The 21,237-nt window shown below is 35.4% G+C and overlaps 1 protein-coding gene and 1 long non-coding RNA gene across 3 annotated transcripts; one reads left to right on the top strand and one right to left on the bottom strand.

Annotated features, from left to right (window-relative positions):
* The first annotated feature begins 701 nt into the window (after positions 1-701).
* On the top strand, positions 702-1,617 carry LOC112416811 (uncharacterized). Its single transcript, XR_003007320.2, has 2 exons — positions 702-1,243; positions 1,331-1,617. It is a non-coding gene; the product is annotated as an uncharacterized lncRNA (long non-coding RNA).
* Positions 1,618-2,193: 576 nt separating this feature from the next.
* On the bottom strand, positions 2,194-19,984 carry LOC25485451 (DExH-box ATP-dependent RNA helicase DExH5, mitochondrial). Of its 2 annotated transcripts, XR_005643901.1 has the most exons (20): positions 19,527-19,984; positions 18,760-18,914; positions 18,569-18,656; positions 18,121-18,366; positions 16,028-16,123; positions 10,548-10,736; positions 10,272-10,431; positions 10,059-10,189; positions 8,877-9,044; positions 8,518-8,790; positions 8,055-8,249; positions 6,739-6,942; positions 6,524-6,593; positions 6,283-6,431; positions 5,896-6,201; positions 4,803-4,862; positions 4,525-4,677; positions 4,290-4,400; positions 3,318-4,113; positions 2,194-2,503 (listed from the first exon to the last, which is right to left on the bottom strand). XR_005643901.1 is itself a non-coding variant. In XM_024771579.2 (19 exons), exons 1-19 carry the CDS (start codon positions 19,977-19,979, stop codon positions 3,652-3,654), a joined length of 3,669 nt encoding a protein of 1,222 aa, XP_024627347.2. In that variant the 5' UTR covers positions 19,980-19,984; the 3' UTR covers positions 3,168-3,651. The 2 variants fall into 2 exon arrangements, 1 of the variants encoding a protein (XP_024627347.2); XM_024771579.2 differs by lacking the exon at positions 2,194-2,503 and having other exon boundaries at positions 3,168-4,113.
* Between the last annotated feature and the right edge of the window lie 1,253 nt (positions 19,985-21,237).

The raw sequence follows: 21,237 nt of genomic DNA, 5'->3' as shown, positions 1-21,237 counted from the left end.
CAGGAACATTGAGTATCATTAGTTGATACTGTCGAGGAGGTAACCTACGCGTAGTTCCTACTTTAAAATACTTGGAACCGAATGTGATATTCTTCTGTGTTTTCTTCCTCCTTTTTGCAATTTTAACTTTGCATTGAGTTTTTTCTGCACGTTGCACAAAAAATTGATGAATAATCAATCAGTTTGGGTAACAGTTTGCTCGATAAGAGAGGACACTTCTTCAAAGTTAAATATTATAGTCACTCTCGTATACTCCGATCACTAGAAGTGAAGCCCTAATGCTCCTACATGTTATCCACTAAATAAACAGCCAAGCTCGGAGCATCAAGGGCGAAATTAAACAACCAAGCTCGAAGCATCTAGGGCAAAATTCAAGTTGGATTCAATGAATATTGTAAATACATAATATAAACAAAAGGACCAATATGAATATCAATCATTTTAAATTTTAAAATTATTTTATCTTCATACTTTCACAACTCTGGAGTAGAGTTTTTAAGGAGAGAAGTCCATGTAATGACCCACTCTGGTAGGGGTAACTAAATTTATTGCTATTCTCCAAAATTGTGATGGTTCCAACTTGAACTACACATTTACTTAAAGTTTTGTTTTTGACAAAATAAAAAAAAAAAAATAAAAAAAAAAAATATATATATATATATATATATATATAGAGCATTTCAAATGAGAGGAGTTTTTAAATGAGAAGGTGAGAGGATGAAACAGTGGCCGTTGAATTAGTTAGATGGCTGTGATTAAAAGGGAAGTTCAATGAATCAGGTGACTCTCACTAACGCGTTTCTCTCTCTCCATTGAAACCCTCGTGCTTTTCAGCTTTCCACCCTGCATCGCTCTTCCACGCTGAAAACCACCATCACCCATCGCTCTTCACATGACTCTCACTAACGCGTTACTCTCTCTACATCTAATGGTTCTGATTTTAAGAAAAAATGCAGGTGACCTCTCATCTATCCTTTTCCTTGTTCTTGTGGCTCGGCGTGAGAAGTTCTCTTCGGGTTGTCTCACCTTCTTCTATTGAAACTTCATTTTGTTAATTATCTTACAAATCTCTCAAATAAATTTGGAATTCTATTCGCAAATTAGGGTTCGTAGGAACACAACCTGATATTGCAAATTCCTGTTCACTAGTATGCGTGAATCGTTAAGTAATTGAAATTTTGATAACGATTTTCCTTCTTCTTCTTCACCCTGTGACTTTCATCCTTTGAATTTGGCAATTTCGGTAACGGTTTGAATATCGTAATTTTTTTTGTATCTGAGACATCAAATTTTCTTATTTTTAATCAGATCTTGATTTTTATTTTAACAGATTAATTGTGAAGGAAGAAATATCGAAACTTGATTATAAAGGCCAACTTTGGAGGAAATTTAAGAGGCTATGAAGGCCAATTTCACAGATTCATCATGACAAGTGGAAGGAAAATAGATTTAATTTAGAATAGGCATGCTTGTAAATACTAGACCACTGACTATTCTTGTTTGCAACATCAATGTAAATTCTAGTTTGAATTTGTGATGAGAATATGAGATTCACATGTTTGTATTGTAAGCAAACTCGACATTACGTAAAAAATACGAGATTCCTTTGATTGTTTAGCCTTTGATTATGGTTTGAAAGACTAATTTAGTTTCTGGAAAAATATAGTGTGAAAGACTGTATGGAAGAATATGGTGTAAAAAAATATCAAAATCCATTGATGATAAAATATCAAGATTGTGATAGATTAACATGAGTAGTAGATGAGTAGTGAGGTTGATAGTAAACTTCGATGAGTACTATTTTTGATTTGATGTATGAGAGTTAAGCTATTTGACTATTTTTTATATAGCAGAATTTTTTGTGTCAAATAACACTGCAGAATTTTTGTTAATGGGGAATTTTGTGTAGCAAATACCACTCTGCAGAATTTTTGCTAATGCAGAATCTTTATTGGTATCAAGAGTTTGAGCATTGAAAATAATGTACTTCGGTTGTCATGTATAATAACAACTAAGAAAATTACACTCCAATACTTATAACATAAAAGAAGAGTTTGCTCTCAATTACATATAACCAATAATAGGTATATAACTTAAGTCATTGAAATTCATGGTTTTCAGAGCTGGCTGATGATCTTAGTCAATAATAGGTATATAACTTAGCATATCAAACCAATGTCTCAACACAGAATATCACAACACATCAATGAACTTGATTACAATATAAAATAGAACTTGATTACAATATAATGTTGTGAATCAAATCATAAATTTAAAATAGAAATTACAATTGTTTTTGCAAACTAGCATACTATACAATATGACTATTCCAGTTGAAATGCATTTCTTCTTCACTTTGTTTGCTACTTTACAATTGGCAAGAGTAATCAAACTCAAAATGTCCTTTACTTCCACTTAGCTTCTTCTTTAGTATACTACAATAGCAGCTTCATATTACAAACACATCAGCTGCATAATTTGCAAAAATTTGTATGCACAACCACTGCAAAAAAAATAATATTCATTAGTTAAAATCAAGACCTGGTATTAATAAAATAAAATAAATTGAAATTCAAAATCAGATCCACTATCTCAACTCTCCAGAAAACGCATAGAAAAAGAATAGAGTTCAAAATCAGATTCAAAATCATTGAGAACATTCAAAACCCATCCTACATCGTTCACTATGGCTGCCGATTCACTATCGTCAGAACTAGATTCAAAATAAACTGAATTGATGGGATGATCTTAAAAAAAATGTTACAGAATCGCATGCGAGAAAAGATTCAGAAAGGGGGCAATAAAGTAAGTGATTGAACATAAGAGGTCGGAGAATCGCCGGCGTCGTTGAATGGGTAATGGTGGTTTTCAGCATGGAAGAGCGATGCAAGGTGGAAAGCTGAAAAGCATAAGAGTTTCAATGGAGAGAGAAACGGGTTAGTGAGAGTCACGTGACTCATTAAACCTCCCTTTTAATCACAGCCATCTAACTAATCCAATGGCCACTGTTTCATCCTCTCACCCTCTCATTTAAAAACTCCTCTCATTTGAAATGCTCTATATATATATATAAATGAAAGAGGAAAGCGAAAAAAAAAGAGATGGTAAATACCTTTACTAAAGTACTATTATCAAGCATTGGTGTAACCACCATTTGAAGGTATTAATTTGAGTTATTAAAGTAGTATTATTAGTAAGAGGATACAATTGAAAAATTAAAAGCATCATTCGTTTTGAGATGATTTTTTTACAAACCGGTCCCTCACTATTTAACATAGAGTACTGTACAAAAAATTAATGAGATCAGATATCATAACTGTAACTACGGCATCATTTCCCGCTGAATATGTACGACGTCCTCCTGTTACAAAATGACCATACCAATTACCTCTAACCAGCTAACCAAGTATTTTCTTGCTGAAAATATCTTCAAGAGCAATTCCTTGATTCATATTTTAGATTATCTTCCAACTTCAAATTGAAACAGTGTGATGTTGTGTACGGGCTTTCACCGCTTTCATGAACAAGAGATCCAAAATGACATGGCCCAACCTTCTTGTGCCTCTAGAATACGAGTAGGAACCCAGGATTAGGTCAAGTACATACCTGGGGTTCCTTTACCTTGGCATTAAGCTCAATAGAGTTGATTACTTAATTGTGATCCTTCTTACTTTTTTTGAGAAACATTGACATGTGATCGATATACTCACAGCCAGCTTGCTTGCCCATCAACCATTGCAGAGCTTCAGCTGCGGCATCTTTCTCTGCACTCTTCTTATTGCTGCAAGGTTGGCCCATTATCTCCACTCCATTGAACTCAACTGTGGCCCGAAACTGGTTGTTCTTCAACTGTTTAGTCTTGTAGACAGGAGCAGCATATCCTGCTCTTGTAAGCAAAGTTTGGAGCTGACTTTTAGAATTATCACCCCCAGGTCCACTCTCTGTTCTTGGAACCAAGGATGCTGGGTGTGGGGCCATCACAGATATATTTGATGGTTTAAGGACCTGACGACCAAATACAAATCTTCCTTCACATGAGTCGTGGGAAATCAGAAAACGTACCGCAGATAGGAGGTTATGATGCGAGTGTACGCTCATTCTTGGAGAAAGCAGCTGTCAAGCACAACAATGCATATTAAAAATTATTGTACATACGTCTGCAGTAATTTAGCAAAGAGAAAAGGTACTAAAACAATGCTACATCCATTTGCATTAAGAAACTATGCTCAGGTTTTTGTTCTAACTAATCAAATTTCAAGGAAATGTTAAGTCTGAGCATGAGCACCTACTTTGCTCTGAATGAAGTCATCAAGTTCTCTCCTTATACTTTGATACATATCAGCAACAGTAGGTTCCATGAAAAACTCCAGATATCCTCCTAACATTTTTAAATGATTATCCTGGTAGAAAAGATTGGATTCAGTAAACCACGATACAATTAAAACTTAGACTTCGATTTGAAAATATAACATTCTATAGAACAAGCTTAAACATTAGAACCAATAAAAACCACATGTCACTTACAGCATCTCCTTTTGATAAGCTTCCACCAAACAAAAGCATCATTGAATCAGAGACAGCTGTTGAGTCACGGAGAAAAACGGAGTTCACTTTTATCTTCTCATTAAAAACTAACCACGGATATGGAATTCTTGTTTCTCGAGCATTGACCGAATTCTAGGCAAATCGAATGGACATGCATTTAAAAAGGAAAGCAAAAAAGAATCAAAAGACAGCATAAAACTCAAGTACAATTTCAAGAGTTCATAACCAGCAGTAATTAAAATGATTAAAGGACTAACCGAGTACAAGAGAACTTGACCATCCTCCATTGTTTTCAAAGCAAATGACTTCTCATTATGCTGCAAATGAAGTTACATCATATTTCAGTCCTAAAACATAAGTATATGCTAATTATACTATATACTAAACTAACACATTGCATAGCTCCAACCAGTAATTTTTTTCCTTCTGAAAACAGTGACATGATAAAATTTCAGATGAGCATAGTCTAATGAGAATTTGATGATCAACGGTAGTTTAAATCATGACGAATTTTCATATTTAACTCGAATCTAAAAACATATCATCATGTATCACAACTTAAAGTAAAAACACTAATTATTTTTTAATTTAAATTATATTTCATCAGTTCTCTTATATATATATATATATATATATATATATATATAATCATAATCATAATCATGTAAGGAAATTTGCAAATACAAAAACTTCAAACTTTTCTACAAACAAACTAGTGAAGCTAGAACTACTAAGGGTATGTGTAAAACGATAATAGATCTCGTTATATATATGAGAGATATACAACAGGTCAAGTGCACCGTAAACGCCCAAGACAACTAAAGGAAAAAAAAACAACAAAACCCCAAAAAGCAAAAAGCACCCGCACGGAAAAACATGAGATCTCCTTTTCAACATCAACTTTAACGAAATTTTTATCGATCGGGGCCTAAGAGGCTGTTTTGCATGTCAGTGGCTGAGTCCACTTATCTCCAACTCGTGAACTTAAAATAAAAATATAAAGATAGGTGCAGAGACTCGATGGAAGTCAACCTCATAAAATATTTTTCATACAGTAAAACTACAGGAAAAGTGCTCACAAAGTCATTATATAATTAATTGCCCTTTGAATCAATGACTTGGAAAGCTTTGACGTGAGGAAAAGAAAATCTGGATTTACCAAAGATCAGGTTATAAAGGAAGGGGGTAATAGGGAAAAGATCTTGTGCACATGTTAAAACAGATGTCATATTGAAGAAAAAAGAAGTTATGAAGAGAATTTGTTCCTCTTGGATCTAATCTACATCGAGCACTGATTAAGGGGAAGGGGAACAGCTTTAATATTGATGCATATTATATAAAAAGACATACCACCACAGAACAAATTCCAGGGTATAGACCATAGCAAATAACTGCCCGGATAAGATTCACATCATAGCTCCATGTGTCACAGCTGGTTGTGTTGCTATCAACTAATCCAATATCCGTAAGCAGCCCTATGAATTCCCTCCGAAGAGCATCAATAGCCTTCATGGATTGGAATGACAGAAAGTTTTTCCAGCAATATTCATATCCAACCAGGTCAATCTCAGCCTCTTTCCAACCCGCATAGGCACGTACAAGTGCTAGGTGGTCACTGTATGCACCCGTATATTGAGATTTTGCTGCCTCTGCAAGCTACAGTGAAGAACTTTGAACTCAAATAATGAAATCAAGTTCAGGAGCATTAGCCAATCATCTGAAACAGAAGCAACTTACATCTTTTTTATCCAGTGGTGAAAGAAAAGGATCTCTTACGCTAAGTCCAGCAACAACAGTTAATATAGGATCCAAGCAATTGAAGATAGCCCCTAATATAAGCATCTTTCCAAGTTTGGGTTCCATAGGAAGCATTGTCAAATAGCTTCCTGTCAATTGAAAAAACCAATCACAAGTTTTCACCATTTTGAGGGAAAATTAAGAAGTTAATTTTCCAGTACTAGGTCAGGTATCAACCTACCTAGAGTAGTCAGATTCTCACTCTCATCCAAAGCCCCAATTATTTTTAAATATTCAACTGCATTTTGTACCTATGAATAAATAATCAAGCAAAAATGAGGCAAAATTTATATTAAAATAATCAACAAAATAAATGAATAAACAACTTATCTGATTTAAAATAAAGGCATGCATGATTTGATGGAGTTCTAAAGAATAAATCAACTTTATTATTACCGCCAGTATCTCAGGAGACTGCAAAGCCCTGGACAAGAAATCAGATATACTTCCAAGTCTTAGACTTTTGATTTGTAAACAGAGAGACTGCAAAGGTGTTCTCAAAATTTCTGGCAATTGATACTCTGCAAAAGCATCATATACACATCTAGGATAAAGATGGTAACACTCCCCAGGTTGGACACGACCGGCTCTTCCTCTTCTCTAAAAAAAAGGATACAGGGGAAAGCAAAATAACATTAATTAATGTTTAACATCCAACAATTTCATGATTAATACCTTAATTCACACAAATGCCCCATAAACACATAACCTAGAGAACAAAATGTTAATATCAATCTGAATACCTTCACTCTCACAACACACTAAATCTGGACGTATAATCATGCGCCAACCCCCTCCCCTGAACTAAAAAAGTATTCAAATTGTCCTTAGATTCAATTCAATGTATAAATGATGGTATAAGTACTGCTGCCAAATGGCGTTGTACTTGTACCAAGCTGCTTAAAAAGCCAATAGAATGCATGGAACCTCTTAGTGAGCTTAAATGATTGTGGTTTATTTGACCCTATGCAATAGAGGGTCGGGATACTAATTATTAGTAATAATTTTAAGTCTTCTAGGGAAGGCCAGAAAATTTCACATCTGAATCTGTCTGAAGCGTTCTGCCCTAGAGTTCTACTTTTCTGCCTACAACTTCTATCTTCTCTCGACTACCTACATAATGTTATTTTGTTATTACTACTGTTGAAGCAAATGAGATTTTACATAAAAGGAGAGAAATAATAAGAAATATAGTTATAGTGACAAATGTTTGATCTTAACTTGATATTGACTTAATACAAAAGACTAAATACTAATCCCTATTTATCTAAATTTAATCCTAATAAATAGAGAAATTAGGAAACAAATAATAATGAGAAATATTGAAATCAACCGTAGGAGAAAAATCTAAGATACACTAAGATTGAAAACTGATCCTAAGAGACAAACCAAAATAGTCTAACATAACATCAAGATGTTATGAGATTTATTTTATATTCTACTTCGGATTCGTCATGCAAAAGATGCAAATTTATCATACAAAAATTCGAACTCAAACCAACTAAACTGTAAAAATTGTTCCACCAGTCAAGAATATATAGCATTCAGTCAAACTAAACTGATAGGAACTAGGCAGAATACTTGCCAAAAGTAAACCAATATACATCCATACATATACATAATGACAATGTGAAAAACAATGTCCAGAAAAATTTATCATAATATATAAGTGGTCAACGCCGGATGCATAATTAACAAAATTATAACATTACTTGATGAGCAGAAGCCTTAGAGATCCATGTAGGAAGCAAACAAGGTGTGTTATTCAGTGCATCATATGATGTTTCTTTTGCTTTTCCACAGTCCAGAACAAAAACAACATCATCTACTGTGATACTCGTTTCAGCAATATTTGTTGCTAGCACTACTTTTCTTACTCCATCTTCAGGCTCTTCAAATATTAACTTCTGCATATCCAATATGCACAATTTATATAAATATTGGGTGTAAGTAGGACGGCCAATCACATACTCTTCCTTTCTTCAACAAAAAACTGTACATGTAATATATTGTTAAAAGTGGTTTTCAGAAAGAAAAATAAAAATTGATATGGGATCTTATCATGCTTTTTATTTCAAACATAAGATTTTGCAAATTTTGCTGCTAAATGAAGTGCTGATAGGTTAGGAAATAACACAAATTCTAACATTTAGTAGTCAACAGACAGACGATTACTTGCTCTGAGCTAGCCATTGAGCCATGACATGTAAGCAACAAAACACGCTTCGGATCTCCTAAGACATAATGTGTTTGGAGCTTCTCTTTCAGAGAGCTTATATCATCCCACCCAGTCATGAAAACCAAAACAGCACCAGGCCTTTTATTCTCACAAATATCACACAGGATATATTCTATGAGACTAAAACCAATACAGTCAGGATTCCAGCATGACAAAGACTCCTGTGTCTGAAGGCTGTACTCTCTGAAGTCAGCAGATCTAATAGCATCCTGGTCACATTTTCGAAAAATGAATGAAAATTAAGAAAGTACTAAACAAGTGCTGAAGCAACTGCAGTTCATAATTTTTTACATACCTCTACAGCAGAAGCAATTTGGCTTTTCCTCTTTCTTGGGGCCTGTTTGTTCATTTTCCAAGCCCTTTCTTGACCATAATCATCAATTTGATTAGAAGGAGTCAATCGATAGCCCGTGATTTCAAGAATGTTCTCCAAAAAAAGAGTTCTAACAGGGTGTGTAAAGCCCTATATTAATAAGCATACCAGCCAAATCAATTAATAAACTTATATTTCTTGGCACCAAAGTATTAGCCTTTCAATCAGCAAATATTTAAAATATCTATCCCAAGAAAGGTAATAAAAAAAAATTAAAACTGAAATAGAAACAACTTGGAAACATGAATTCGTAAACAATTTCATTCCCATTTAGGATGACATTTTACCTAGTTTGAACCCTCTTAGAAGGATTTGGATAGACCTAAGTCAACCTCAAAAAACCGGCACGTGAGGTGAGGAATGTCTTCCACTTATAAACACCTCTTCAGGCCTTATGGCTTATCACATCAGATGTGGAACTCTAAACAAACCCATTTACTAAATTCTACCAAATCATCTAATTTTATTTCATCTTTCAAACAATATTTTAAAACCAAACACCAAAAGTTATCGTATCTGCATTGTTATTTTGTTTCAATCAATTCAAAGCCCTAAAATATCTTGTTACTACATCCAATTAGCAATAACTTTGTAGTGGTTGATTGTTGAAACACAATCCTCGTGGAAATGATAACTTACCCTCAACTGTTACTTGATACGATCAGAGTACTATCCATAAAAAGTAGTGTAATGAAATACATTATCAATGATTCCTGAAATTGAAAATCCTCAATCAAATTGAACCCTTTTAGGGACAATTTCAAGACTAACTTGAATGGCTCAAAAGGACTAATATGAAAGGATTTTCAATTTCAGGGGTCACTTTGGAATTTTGTTAATTTTGGGACCAAATTGCTTAACCTGTACAACTTCAGGGACAAAAATAACTATTCACTCATATTTCAACTTAAAATATTGAATCAGTTCATCACGGACTAGTAGGCTAACCAATTCACTATAGAATCCATTAGACTAACCAATTCACTTTGGATTTTCATTTCTGCTCCAACATTTATGGTCCATTGACCATAAGATATTCCCAAAGACACAACGGCCCAGATTACAACATAAACAAGGAAATATCATTTAGTTTCTGAAACGCACCAGTATGTTCACTATTGGAGCCCCATTAAAGTACAAAGAGAAGAGCTCTGCATCTAGGGTAGCACTCATCAAAATCAGTTTGAGTTCGGGCCGATGGGGAAGGAGTTCTTTAAGGACAATAAGCAGAAAATCTGTCATAAAAAAAGGCAAGAACATTAATATTCAGGAGAAATCTTCTGAAAGGCAAACACTCGATTAAATTCAGAGTCCAACCTTCATTCATCCCACGTTCATGAATTTCATCCACAATAACATGAGTTACGCCTTTGAGGTTTCTATCAGCCAGTAATCTTCTTAATAAGATGCCCGTAGTGCAAAAGAGAAGATGGGTATCCTTCCCTTTCATTCCCTCCAGTCGAACTTTATATCCAACCTTTAAACAAAAAAGAGTTTGTGTGAGCCACCATTAGAGAAATACTTAAGATCTCATATCACAGTATTTAGTTGGCATATTATATTTAAATAATTTTCATTGGCAGACAAACTCACAGATTCGCCCAATTTCTCCCCTCTCTCAAAAGCAACCCTTTCCGAAACAGACATGGCTGAAATTCGTCTTGGCTGTGTGCATATAATATTACAAGCAGCTCCATGAACTGATTCTATCTCAGACTCTAAAATAAATTGTGGAATTTGTGTTGTCTTGCCACAACCTGTTTCACCTGAAATGATGACTACCTGCAAAATATGTCGTAGTAATTAACAATAGAATTATAGATGTCAATTTACAACTAGATTGAAAATTGAAATTAAGACTATGAACTATTTTAAAAATATATTTGGCAGCAAACCAGCCAACACATATGAATCAAAGTATAGGATAACATGGTATTTAAACAAGATGCATAGTACAATTTTATTAATTTTCTTATTAATAGAAGCATTTATTATCCCAATTAACCGTTGGTAGTTCAGCAAAAGAATTTCTGGTCACACTATCAGTGGGCAAATAAAAGCTGAAAATATTTTGTATAATTCCAAGGGTCTTAAGGATCCCATGTGCACTGCCAAGAAAAGAACTGTATCATTCTGAGACTAAATATGCTTTTAGTCACTTTAAATATAGTGACTTTTGTTTTAGTCCCAAAGTATTTATTACCATTTCGATCCCTCAAAATTTTAGAGTGGGAAATTTTAGTCCCCGACAATTTCCTTGTCAGCTACGTTGGGAGGAGAATGTCATGTCAGAGTTTCCACATGTCCAAATTTATCTTGCATGGATTAAAATGTGACAAAAGATTACTTACGCGTAAAGTCATGTCATCGTCTTCCTCTCTACCTCTGTATAAATAAAATAATAACCAACATTTCTACCTTTCTAATCCAATAAATCAATCTAATTCGTTACCCAAAAACCCACGACCTGCAAGTAATGAATCGTAGAATGGTGGCTCAGAAAAAAGAGTAAGAAGAAACTGAGTTTTAGATGCATGAAACCATCAGCCCCTGCATCAACAACAATGGCAAAACTGATAACCCAGCCACAAATAAAGCCCACACAAACCACAGATCCTCCCATGTCCTACTAAAAAACATCATCCAAAGCCAAGAATGTCTTGAGCAGGAGCTCTAGCTGCTGGCAGGAGGCTGGCTTTGTCACATTCCAGAGCCAGTGTGGAGAGCTTCTCTTGTTTTATCAAGGTTTGATCAATTAATTTTTTTAAATTCTAACTATGGGCCTGTTTGTTTTGGATTTTTTGACAAACAATCACTTTTATTGTTTTAAATGTTTGTTTCTGATTTTTAAAACATCCATTTTGGTAAAGAAATCATTTTTAACCTCAATATGAAAAGCTATTCCTAGTAAACAAACGGAAATTAACTTCAGCTTTTCTCAAAAATCTCTTTTTTGAAATAAAATCATTTTTTTAAGCCAAAACAAACGCAGTCTTTATATCTTATGCTAGTACAGGTGCGGAAAGCTCCACTGTGTTTCATCATTTCATTTTTTATTCTAACTTTATCATGAACTATTGGGAATTACGACAGTTAACGATACTCTTATGGATGTGATTCTTTTCAATTTTCGTTTCCATAAAATCAAATTTGATCAAGTGTAAAAGAATGTTAATCCTGCCAAGGCCGGTCCCAAGCCCAGGTAAAAGGAGAGGGTTGTGTTAGGCCTCGACAGCCAACGTAAAACTTTGTCGAATCTCTATGACATGGACCAAATACGAAATAGTGTGAATGCTAGGTCGTTGCCCAGAAGCAACGCGCTGTATGGCTCGAGTGCAGTGTCAAATGAGCAAGGGCCGCTGCATCGCCGCCTGGATGTTGTGAAAAATAAGCAAGGGTTCCCGCATCTTCATGAACGAGTGCGGGTAAAGAAGCTAGTTCATGAGAATAGGATTCGTTTTGGAACTTGGAATATAGGTACACTTACAGGAAAATCTATGGAAGTAGTAGACACAATGACTAGGAGGAGGATCAATTTCATGTGCCTACAAGAAACTAAGTGGGTGGGGAAAAAGGCGAAAGAATTAGATAGTTCAGGATTTAAGCTTTGGTATACTGGTGAAGTTAGATCGAGAAATGGGGTAGGCATCATTGTGGATAAGGAGTGGAAGAAAGATATTGTAGATGTTAATAGGATAGGAGATCGGATTATAGCCCTAAAGATTGTAGTGGAACAAGACACCTTTGATGTAATTAGCGCTAATGCACCTCAGGTAGGGTTAGAAGCACACCTTAAAGTGAAGTTTTGGGAGGAGCTGGAAGGCTTAATTCAGGAAATCCCGTTAGGAGAAAAGATTTTTCTAGGAGGGGATTTAAATGGGCATGTAGGGAGTGTTTCGAGAGGTTTCGAGGGTTTGCATGGGGGATATGGTCTCGGGGAGATTAATGCGGAGGGTAAATCCATCTTAGATTTTTCATCGGCTTTTGATCTTACTATAGCTAATACTTGTTTCAGGAAAAGAGAGGAGCATCTTATCACTTACAAGAGTGGGGTCTCATGTTCTCAGATAGATTTCTTTCTTATTAGGAAATCCGACAGGAAGATTTGTTTGGACTGTAAAGTCATACCTGGAGAGAGCTCAACTACCCAACATAGAGTGATGGTGATGGATGTAAGGGTAAAGAGGAGGGCTAAGAGAAGAAGTCAAAATGGGGCTCCGTGAATCAAGTGGTGGCATTTAAAGGGTGAAAAACTAAGGATGTTCCAACACAAGATATTAGAGGGAGGCTTCAGGCAACCACATGGAAGTGCAATTGATATGTGGGAGAGGATGGCACATGAGATTAAAAAGGTAGCAAAAGAGACGTTGGGAGAATCTCGAGGTTTTGGACCTAGGGGTAAAGAATCTTGGTGGTGGAATGACAGTGTTCAGAGTAAAGTTCGAGTAAAGTTCGGATCAAAATAGATTGTTTTAAAGATTGGTCTAGGTGTAAAAATGTCGAAACTTGGGATAAATATAAGATAGCTAGGAAAGAGGCTAAGAAGGCGGTGAGCGAAGCGAGAACTCAAGCTTTTGAAGGATTATACCAATCTTTAGGTACCAAGGAGGGTGAGAAATCTATATATAAGCTTGCTAAGGGACGAGAAAGAAAGACAAGAGATTTGGACCAAGTAAAGTGTATTAAGGATGAAGAGGGTAGAGTTCTGGTTCAGGAAAGAGATATTAAGGGTAGATGGAAGAAGTATTTTCACAACCTATTTAATGAACGATATGAGATCTTACCAGACTCTAACATGTTAGACATCGGAGAGGAGGACCGAAACTATAATTATTATCGTCGGATTCAAGAGCACGAGGTTAGAGAAGCGTTGAAAAGGATGAGTAGTGGCAAGGCAGTTGGGCCGGACAACATACCTATCGAAGTGTGGAAGAGTCTTGGCGATACAGGGATTGTGTGGCTCACAAACCTTTTTAACGAGATTATGAGGACGAAGAAAATGTCGGACGAGTGGAGAAGAAGCACTTTAATTCCAATCTATAAGAACAAGGGGGTATACAAAATTGCGCGAATTATAGGAGAATTAAGCTAATGAGTCATACCATGAAGTCATGGGAAAGGGTGATCGAAAGAAGACTAAGAAAGAAGACTCGAGTTATGGATAACCAATTTGGTTTTATGCCTGGGAGGTCGACTATGGAAGCAATCTACTTACTTCGACGCGTGATGGAGCGATATCGGACGGATAAAAAAGACTTGCACTTAGTTTTCATTGATTTGGAAAAGGCGTGTGATAGTATGATAGAGTACCGAGAGAGATTTTGTGGAAAGCCCTGGAGAAGAAAAGGGTTAGGATTGCCTATATTAGGGCTATCAAGGATATGTATGAGGGAGCTTCGACTAGTGTGAGGACGCATGATGGGACTACCGAAGATTTTCCCATAACAATAGGATTGCACCAAGGGTCAGCCCTAAGTCCTTATCTTTTTACTTTAGTTTTGGATGTATTGACGGAACACATCCAAGAGTTAGCACCGAGATGTATGCTTTTTGTAGATGATGTAGTCTCGGTGGGTGAGTCGAGGGAGGAAGTGAACGGGAGGCTAGAGACCTGGAGGCAAGCCTTAGAAGCGTATGGATTCTGCTTGAGTAGAAGCAAGACGGAGTATATCGAATGTAACTTCAGCGGAAGGAGAAGTAGGTCTACCTTGGAGGTGAAAGTTGGAGATCATATCATACCCCAAGTTACACTGGTTTAAATATCTTGGGTCCTTCGTACAAAATGACGGAGAAATAGAAGCAGGTGTAAGCCATCGTATTCAAGCTGGGTGGTTGAAATGGAGAAGAGCCTCAGGTGTTTTGTGCGATAAGAAAGTACCACTTAAGTTGAAAGGAAAAATCTATCGGACAGCAGTCCGACCAACCTTGTTGTATGGTACGAAGTGTTGGGCGGTTAAGAGTCAACATGAGAATCAAGTAAGTGTAGCAAAGATGAGGATGTTGCGTTGGATGAGTGGTAAGACTAGACAGGATAGGATTAGGAATGACACCATTGGAGAGAGAGTAGGGGTAGCATCTATAGTAGAAAAGTTGGTAGAAAATAGGCTTAGATGGTTTGGTCATGCAGAGAGAAGACCCGTAGATGCCGTGGTAAGAAGAGTAGATCAAATGGAGGAGAGTCAAGTTAAAAGAGGTAGAGGAAGACCTAGGAAAACTATTAGAGAAACCATTAGAAAGGATTTAGAGGTCAATGAGTTGGATCCAAATTTGGTGTATGATAGAACACTATGGCGTCATTTGATCCATGTAGCCGACCCCACTTAGTGGGATAAGGCTTGGTTGTTGTTGTAAAAGAATGTTGGAAATTAAACTCAACCTCAATTTTCCTATTTGGGTCACATTTAAACCACTTTGACGGCTGCCACTTCACACGGGATGACACAATGGCACATTACATCACTCTCATTATCACTTATGTGTCGGATAAAGAATAACTAGAGCAGTGCAATAGAGCAATTGATCTGATAGAATTTTTTTATCTGCTGGACAAAATAATAAATCCATATCATACTCCCGATATTTATGATCACGAGTCCATGATACAAATCTCCCAATAGCCAACCTCTACCCCCAACCCCCTCTTTAATGACCACTGCAGTAGCCGCCACAGCAATTCAACAATACCACCAACATATTTAAACCATTCATTCTCTAATAAAAGAATAGCCTCTATAATATTACCTGGTATCTTTGGTTTAAAAATTTCGACCACCAAAACTCCAATTTATCTTTTTCATTATGGGTGGATTTTGCGATACAATTTTCAGTTTACATAAAAACATTGAATTTACCCTCCGAACCACCTCACAACTGTTCTTCAGCATGTAAGCCAGTCAAATTGGCCAAACATGAATCGACATTTCAACATTGCTATCACAAGATTGACATGAACATGTTATAGAAGTCATTTTGGTGATACACAACTCAACCTATAATGCTGTTAATAAATCAAAGAGGCTGAATCTATAAAATAAATAACCCTAATGATACACATTATACAGCTATCAACAAACCTGATTCTTTGATATGACTGATAATATTGCTTCTTTCTCTTTATAAGCAGGGAGATTGCTACGAAATTCTAGCATTTTTCTTCCTTCAGGTGATTCCTGAAATAAAAAGGAAAGATGTCAAGAACATTCAAGCTATTTCGTTATCTAAATAGTTTCTGAAGTGTTAATTTATAGGGATATATACATGGAAGAAGAGAGAGAACAAAGAGCTTGCTGAAGTGTTAATTTTTATGAGGATCTATACATGGAAGAAGAGAAAGAACAAAGACTTTGAATTGTGATTTTGTTTCATATAAAAAGTTTGAGCACAAACTCTTATTTATAATAATACTAGACTACTAATCTTTAATTAAACAAGGAAAATAATCATAACAGACATTAAACTCCAATTCTAATTATATAAGAAAACTATTCATCAAATGCATCAAATAACAAAACTAATCATGAGATAATTTAAGATGTTTTAGATTAATACAAGACATGACCCAAATGTTATAATATATATTCTAACAGTCTATCTCAAGCTAAACTCTAAAGCTAACTAAAGTTAATCAAACATCCTTGACCCTAGGTGCTGTATTCTAACACCCAAATACTCTCACATAATTATAATTTCTTTATGTTCTTTTCTTTCAAAAGTTAATCAAACATCCTAGACGCTATATATAAACACAGCTGCAGAGCGTCTTCAGACACAGTTGCAATAGCAGGTCCATGTTCCGTTGCATCCAATTGCACACAATTTTCTAGTGTGTCTATCAAAAGCGCCAGAAAGCCGGTAACTATAGAGATTTAGGCATTTTACGTGCAATTTAAACGTTTACAATGGAAGCTGTGGGATGCAACTATCTCTTGGGTGACGCATTCTAGACTCTGTAACCAATTCTCTTCAGTATTCTCCATCATCTTTTTGGCCAGAACATGATGGTTTCCAGCAAACCCAGTCATTGTTGCCCTATTTTCTCCTTCTACAGCGCAACATGCTTCTGATGCTCTGTTTTTCCGTTGTGATCACTGTCCAGAAACTTGGGAACCCAGATCTCTAGTCCCCTTCTTGACCTTTTCTTCTCTTTTTGTGTTCTAGCTTCTGAATTACTGAAATCATGCTGTGCTTCTGAGTTAAGTTCCATTTTAGACCTTTTTGTTACTGAATTCAAGCTGTGACCCAGTGTTATCCTCTCTTAGGTTCAAATATACAGCTGGTTGAAAATTCAGTTTTTTGTCACCTCTTTCTCTTTTCTTTTCTTCTCTTTTTCTTTGTTTTTGGTTCAATGGGTTGGAAAATCATGAGTTTTGAGCAATATCTTAATTTTCGAGCAATTGTATGCATATGACATTACTTATTTAATTTGTATAAAAAAATTCAAAAAAACAATCATCCCGCTATTGGTATTGATAACACTGGCTTTTTTTGCTGAAAAGGGTAAAAACAAATAGGCTTACAATACAGGGTTTACAAAACATGGCCAGAAAGGCAACTAAGGGCTGTTGGAGATTTGGAAAAGATACACATTCTAGTGAAGATAATTCAACCAGATTAATGGAATCATATGTTAAAACTAGTATCTGTAAGCACTTGTTAAGATCGAGATCCTACCTAGGATCGTGAGGGGGTATTGTAACAAGCCGCAAACCTGACCAAGTAAAACAAAACCTTTAGGCATGACTAATGGTTGTAAGGTCATAAAATCGCCTGATCCTACTATCTAATTTGTGATCTTAACAACAATGACTAATGACCATGAAGAACCATCAAAAAAATCTCTTTTAACCTATTACCATATAAGTTAGGCATGAACGCAATAGCCATCTTCCATACCACAGCTCTCAAAATTGAAGTTCAAAGAAAACAAATGATTATACACGAAAAGACCTTCTCTTTTCTTTTTCCCCAATAAAACATTGCAACACCTTGGGTAACATCTTACATGGAATATAAAATACAAAGTAGTAACAAAGTTAATCATAAACATCTTATGAATCTGAATTGTGGAACAATATAAAAGTGAAAAAATTAAAAGTGTAAACGAACGATATCACAATGCAGAACAAGGAAGACATGACATTATTTTATATTAATAAATCAAAATAACCTGCCAGGCTTGTTGTTGATCACGCATTTGAAAGCTTATCTGCCGGGCAATTTTCTCCACAACAGACTTACTGGATGCTAGTGGCTCAGGTTGCACAAAAAACCCTTCATCTGTACCAAGACTGCCATCACTGCTTGATCTTGCAAACGACGAATCTGAAAAGCTTTTCTTTACCCTAGACTTTTGGCTAAGGTATTCCTCAAAATATGCACCAACCCGCTTGCTTACGGTGAGAGGCATGCTCACCTATCAATAACTGAAAGCTTTACTAAGGTGTCTCATGAAATTTGATCTAAAATTCACTATGCTTAACATACATTCAAACAGAAGAATAGTAGAAAGGGGGGAGTAAAAAGGTAAAATATTTAATGAACCCTAGCTTTTGTATAATATCTAAAATCATAGAAAATGGGATAGAAGATGGCAAATGACAAAGCAAGACACATACCTCTCTCTGAGGCCGTCTTTCGTCCAAATCATATCTGTAATTTGGAAGTGGCGCCTTACTAAAGACAACAACCTTCGAATACTTATGGCTGCCATAAACAAGTACAATCAAATTAAACAAAAAATACCAAACCAAACAATACTTTTGATTCAAAGGCATTAAGCATTCAGATCAGATAGTAGAAAACACACCTATACAGTCCCATTCTAGTTGCCAAAACTGCAATGTCGTCAAAATCACGCCTGTCTTTTTTCTCCCTCGAAATCACCTCTTGCTTACTCTTATCATTCAACAGCATCATTAATTTCCTCTTCCATTCATTCATGTTATCATTGAGGTAACCACTCTACAAAAAAAAAAAATCACCAAGCAAAAACAACACAAAAAAATTAACATTCAACTCGAAAACCACTACCATACAAAAACCCACCATTACACTTTGAATTACAGACTGACACTTCTGATAGAAGGTATGTCTAACACTTGTCAGTATCAACACCGACACGAGACACGTGTTATAATTCAATTACATTCAATTATATTAAATTATGCCATTTTTTCAAATATGTACATGTCTCAATTATATTAAATTATGCCATTTTTTCAAATATTTACATGTGTCCATCTTTGTTGTAGTAGAACCAACACTTTGAACTACTGAGAGAACTCAGTAGTACCGATTTAACATCCAATCAAGAACACTATCACTTTGAATTACTTAGACGACTGACACCTCTGGTTGAAGCTGTGTCTGGTGTCTGACACGTGACGTGTAAATGTCCAGCACCGACACGAGATACATGTCATTACATTCGATTTTATTCAATTAAGTCATTCTTCAAATTATTATTGGTGTTGACGTGTGTCAGTGTCGTATCAGGTGTCTATGTCAGTGCTGGTGCTTCAGTAATAAGGAAAGATAAATAAACATAAGAAGGAGAAATTTAAATGAAGTTACCGGTAGGGAAGGAACGTGAAGTTGATGGTTGGAGCAATCCTCGGAAATGACGTCGTCGTAAGCAGAAACGAAGCGAGAATTTGCATTGTTGTTGGATAAGGGGGTTTGGAGAGTGGTAGGTGGCGGTGGTTGATTTTGGCTGAGTTTGACGGAAATGGGAGCGGGGGAGGCGGAGGTAACGACGGAGCGGAGACGATGGTGAGGAGGAACATAGATGGCGCCATGGGAGGACAGCGAAGGGCGGTCCTTCATGGCGAGATGATGAAATGAGAGGTTTAGGGTTTTTTGGGAAATGATGATGATGATGGAGTTGGAAGCATGCAATGCAAGGTTCGGTAAAACGGCGTCGTGCTGGATATTGTTGTGATGAGACGATTCTATGTGTGCGTGTGTTTGTGTGTCAGTGTGACGGAAGAATGAACTGTGAAAAACAAGATGATGAACTATGCTCATCAGATCTCTCTTTCACGCGCGTATTCAAAGCGTGCCTTCACGTCTTAGGCCATTTCAGTCTTGGGCAACACCATGTCTAGTTGTATTTGATTTGGCAAAATCACGATGACATTGTGATCTTCTTAATCTTTTAAGCTATAATTTTTTTATCAAAATTGTGATAGGTCATTGTGATTATGCGAATCTAACTATAAATTCAAATAAGAAGGATATAGATGTGTATGCTCGATCATAGTTGAGAATTTTGTTCAACGTAGACAACAAAAAAAAGTCTCTCGTCTTATCGTTCATGGGAGGCGGAGCTTATGGTTTACTACAAGCTATCGACTGAAACGATGGAGCTATACCTTGATTATGTTATGTTTAAGCTCGATGCAGAGGTGGTTGTAGAGAATTTCAATAAACCATGTCTCGGTTTATCTTATTTTGGTTATATCCGAAGAGTTTTTTTTTTTTTTTTTAAGAATAAGATATTGTATCTCTTGTTTAGTTTATTTTTGTTCGAACTCGTTGGTTAAGTTCACTAAAAGAAAAAGTAGTTATGGTTGTTACGGATATAGTTTTTTCTCTGGTTTTTTATTTGATGTTTATGTATCCTTTGATTAATAATGTGAGATAAGTTCGTTCTGTTAAAAAAAATACGCATTCAAATATGCATTTAATATTTTTAAAAAAGTTTATTTATCAAAACAATATTAAAATATATATATAATTTTGTTCATGGTGTATAAGGTTGTCTACCTTGTGAAAACCGAAATATTTTGACTAGTGAACTTGGTGAGAGATGGTTGGAGGAAAAATAAGGGTGTATAGAGACTTAAACAGTTGGTTTGATTTATTTTTAAAAAAGAAAAAAATTGAATGTAAAGATAATTGGTTTAGTTTTGTTCGGTTTTCTATAATCTTTTATCATGAAAACCTAACTAATTAAAGTCGAAGAAAAATAAGTAGGTTTGATTCCGTTTAATTGAGTTGATGTTTCAAAAAAAATTAAGAAACTTAATTTTAAAAGTCTAAAAAAATAACATTATAGATTTTTATACTATTAAAACAAGCTCATAAGCTATGATGAAAAAAACAATATATAGAGTAAAAAATACAATGATTCAAAATAAAATTAATATAATAACAATAAAATATAATCATTTGTTTAGATTCTCGGGCGACCAATAGAAACGTACTACAATACAAGCATAATTTATTTAAGAAAAATAATTTGTTAATAAGTGATAAAATTAAAAGTAGGTATTTTGATGTA

The sequence above is a fragment of the Medicago truncatula genome, chromosome 1 (assembly GCF_003473485.1).
Source record: "Medicago truncatula cultivar Jemalong A17 chromosome 1, MtrunA17r5.0-ANR, whole genome shotgun sequence".
NCBI classification, from domain to species: Eukaryota; Viridiplantae; Streptophyta; class Magnoliopsida; order Fabales; family Fabaceae; genus Medicago; species Medicago truncatula.
This window is presented reverse-complemented; position numbering and strand designations above follow the sequence as displayed.

What these genes read in the sequence shown, in the direction of transcription:
- LOC25485451 (XM_024771579.2), bottom strand. Translation starts at nt 19,979, where the DNA reads ATGAGCATAGTTCATCATCTTGTTTTTCACAGTTCATTCTTCCGTCAC. An exon ending in TGAACGTGGGATGAATGAAG is followed by an intron (nt 10,190 to 10,271) that starts GTTGGACTCTGA and finishes TTTTTATGACAG; the next exon opens with ATTTTCTGCTTATTGTCCTT. An exon ending in AGTCTCCTGAGATACTGGCG is followed by an intron (nt 6,594 to 6,738) that starts GTAATAATAAAG and finishes ATTTATTCATAG; the next exon opens with GTACAAAATGCAGTTGAATA.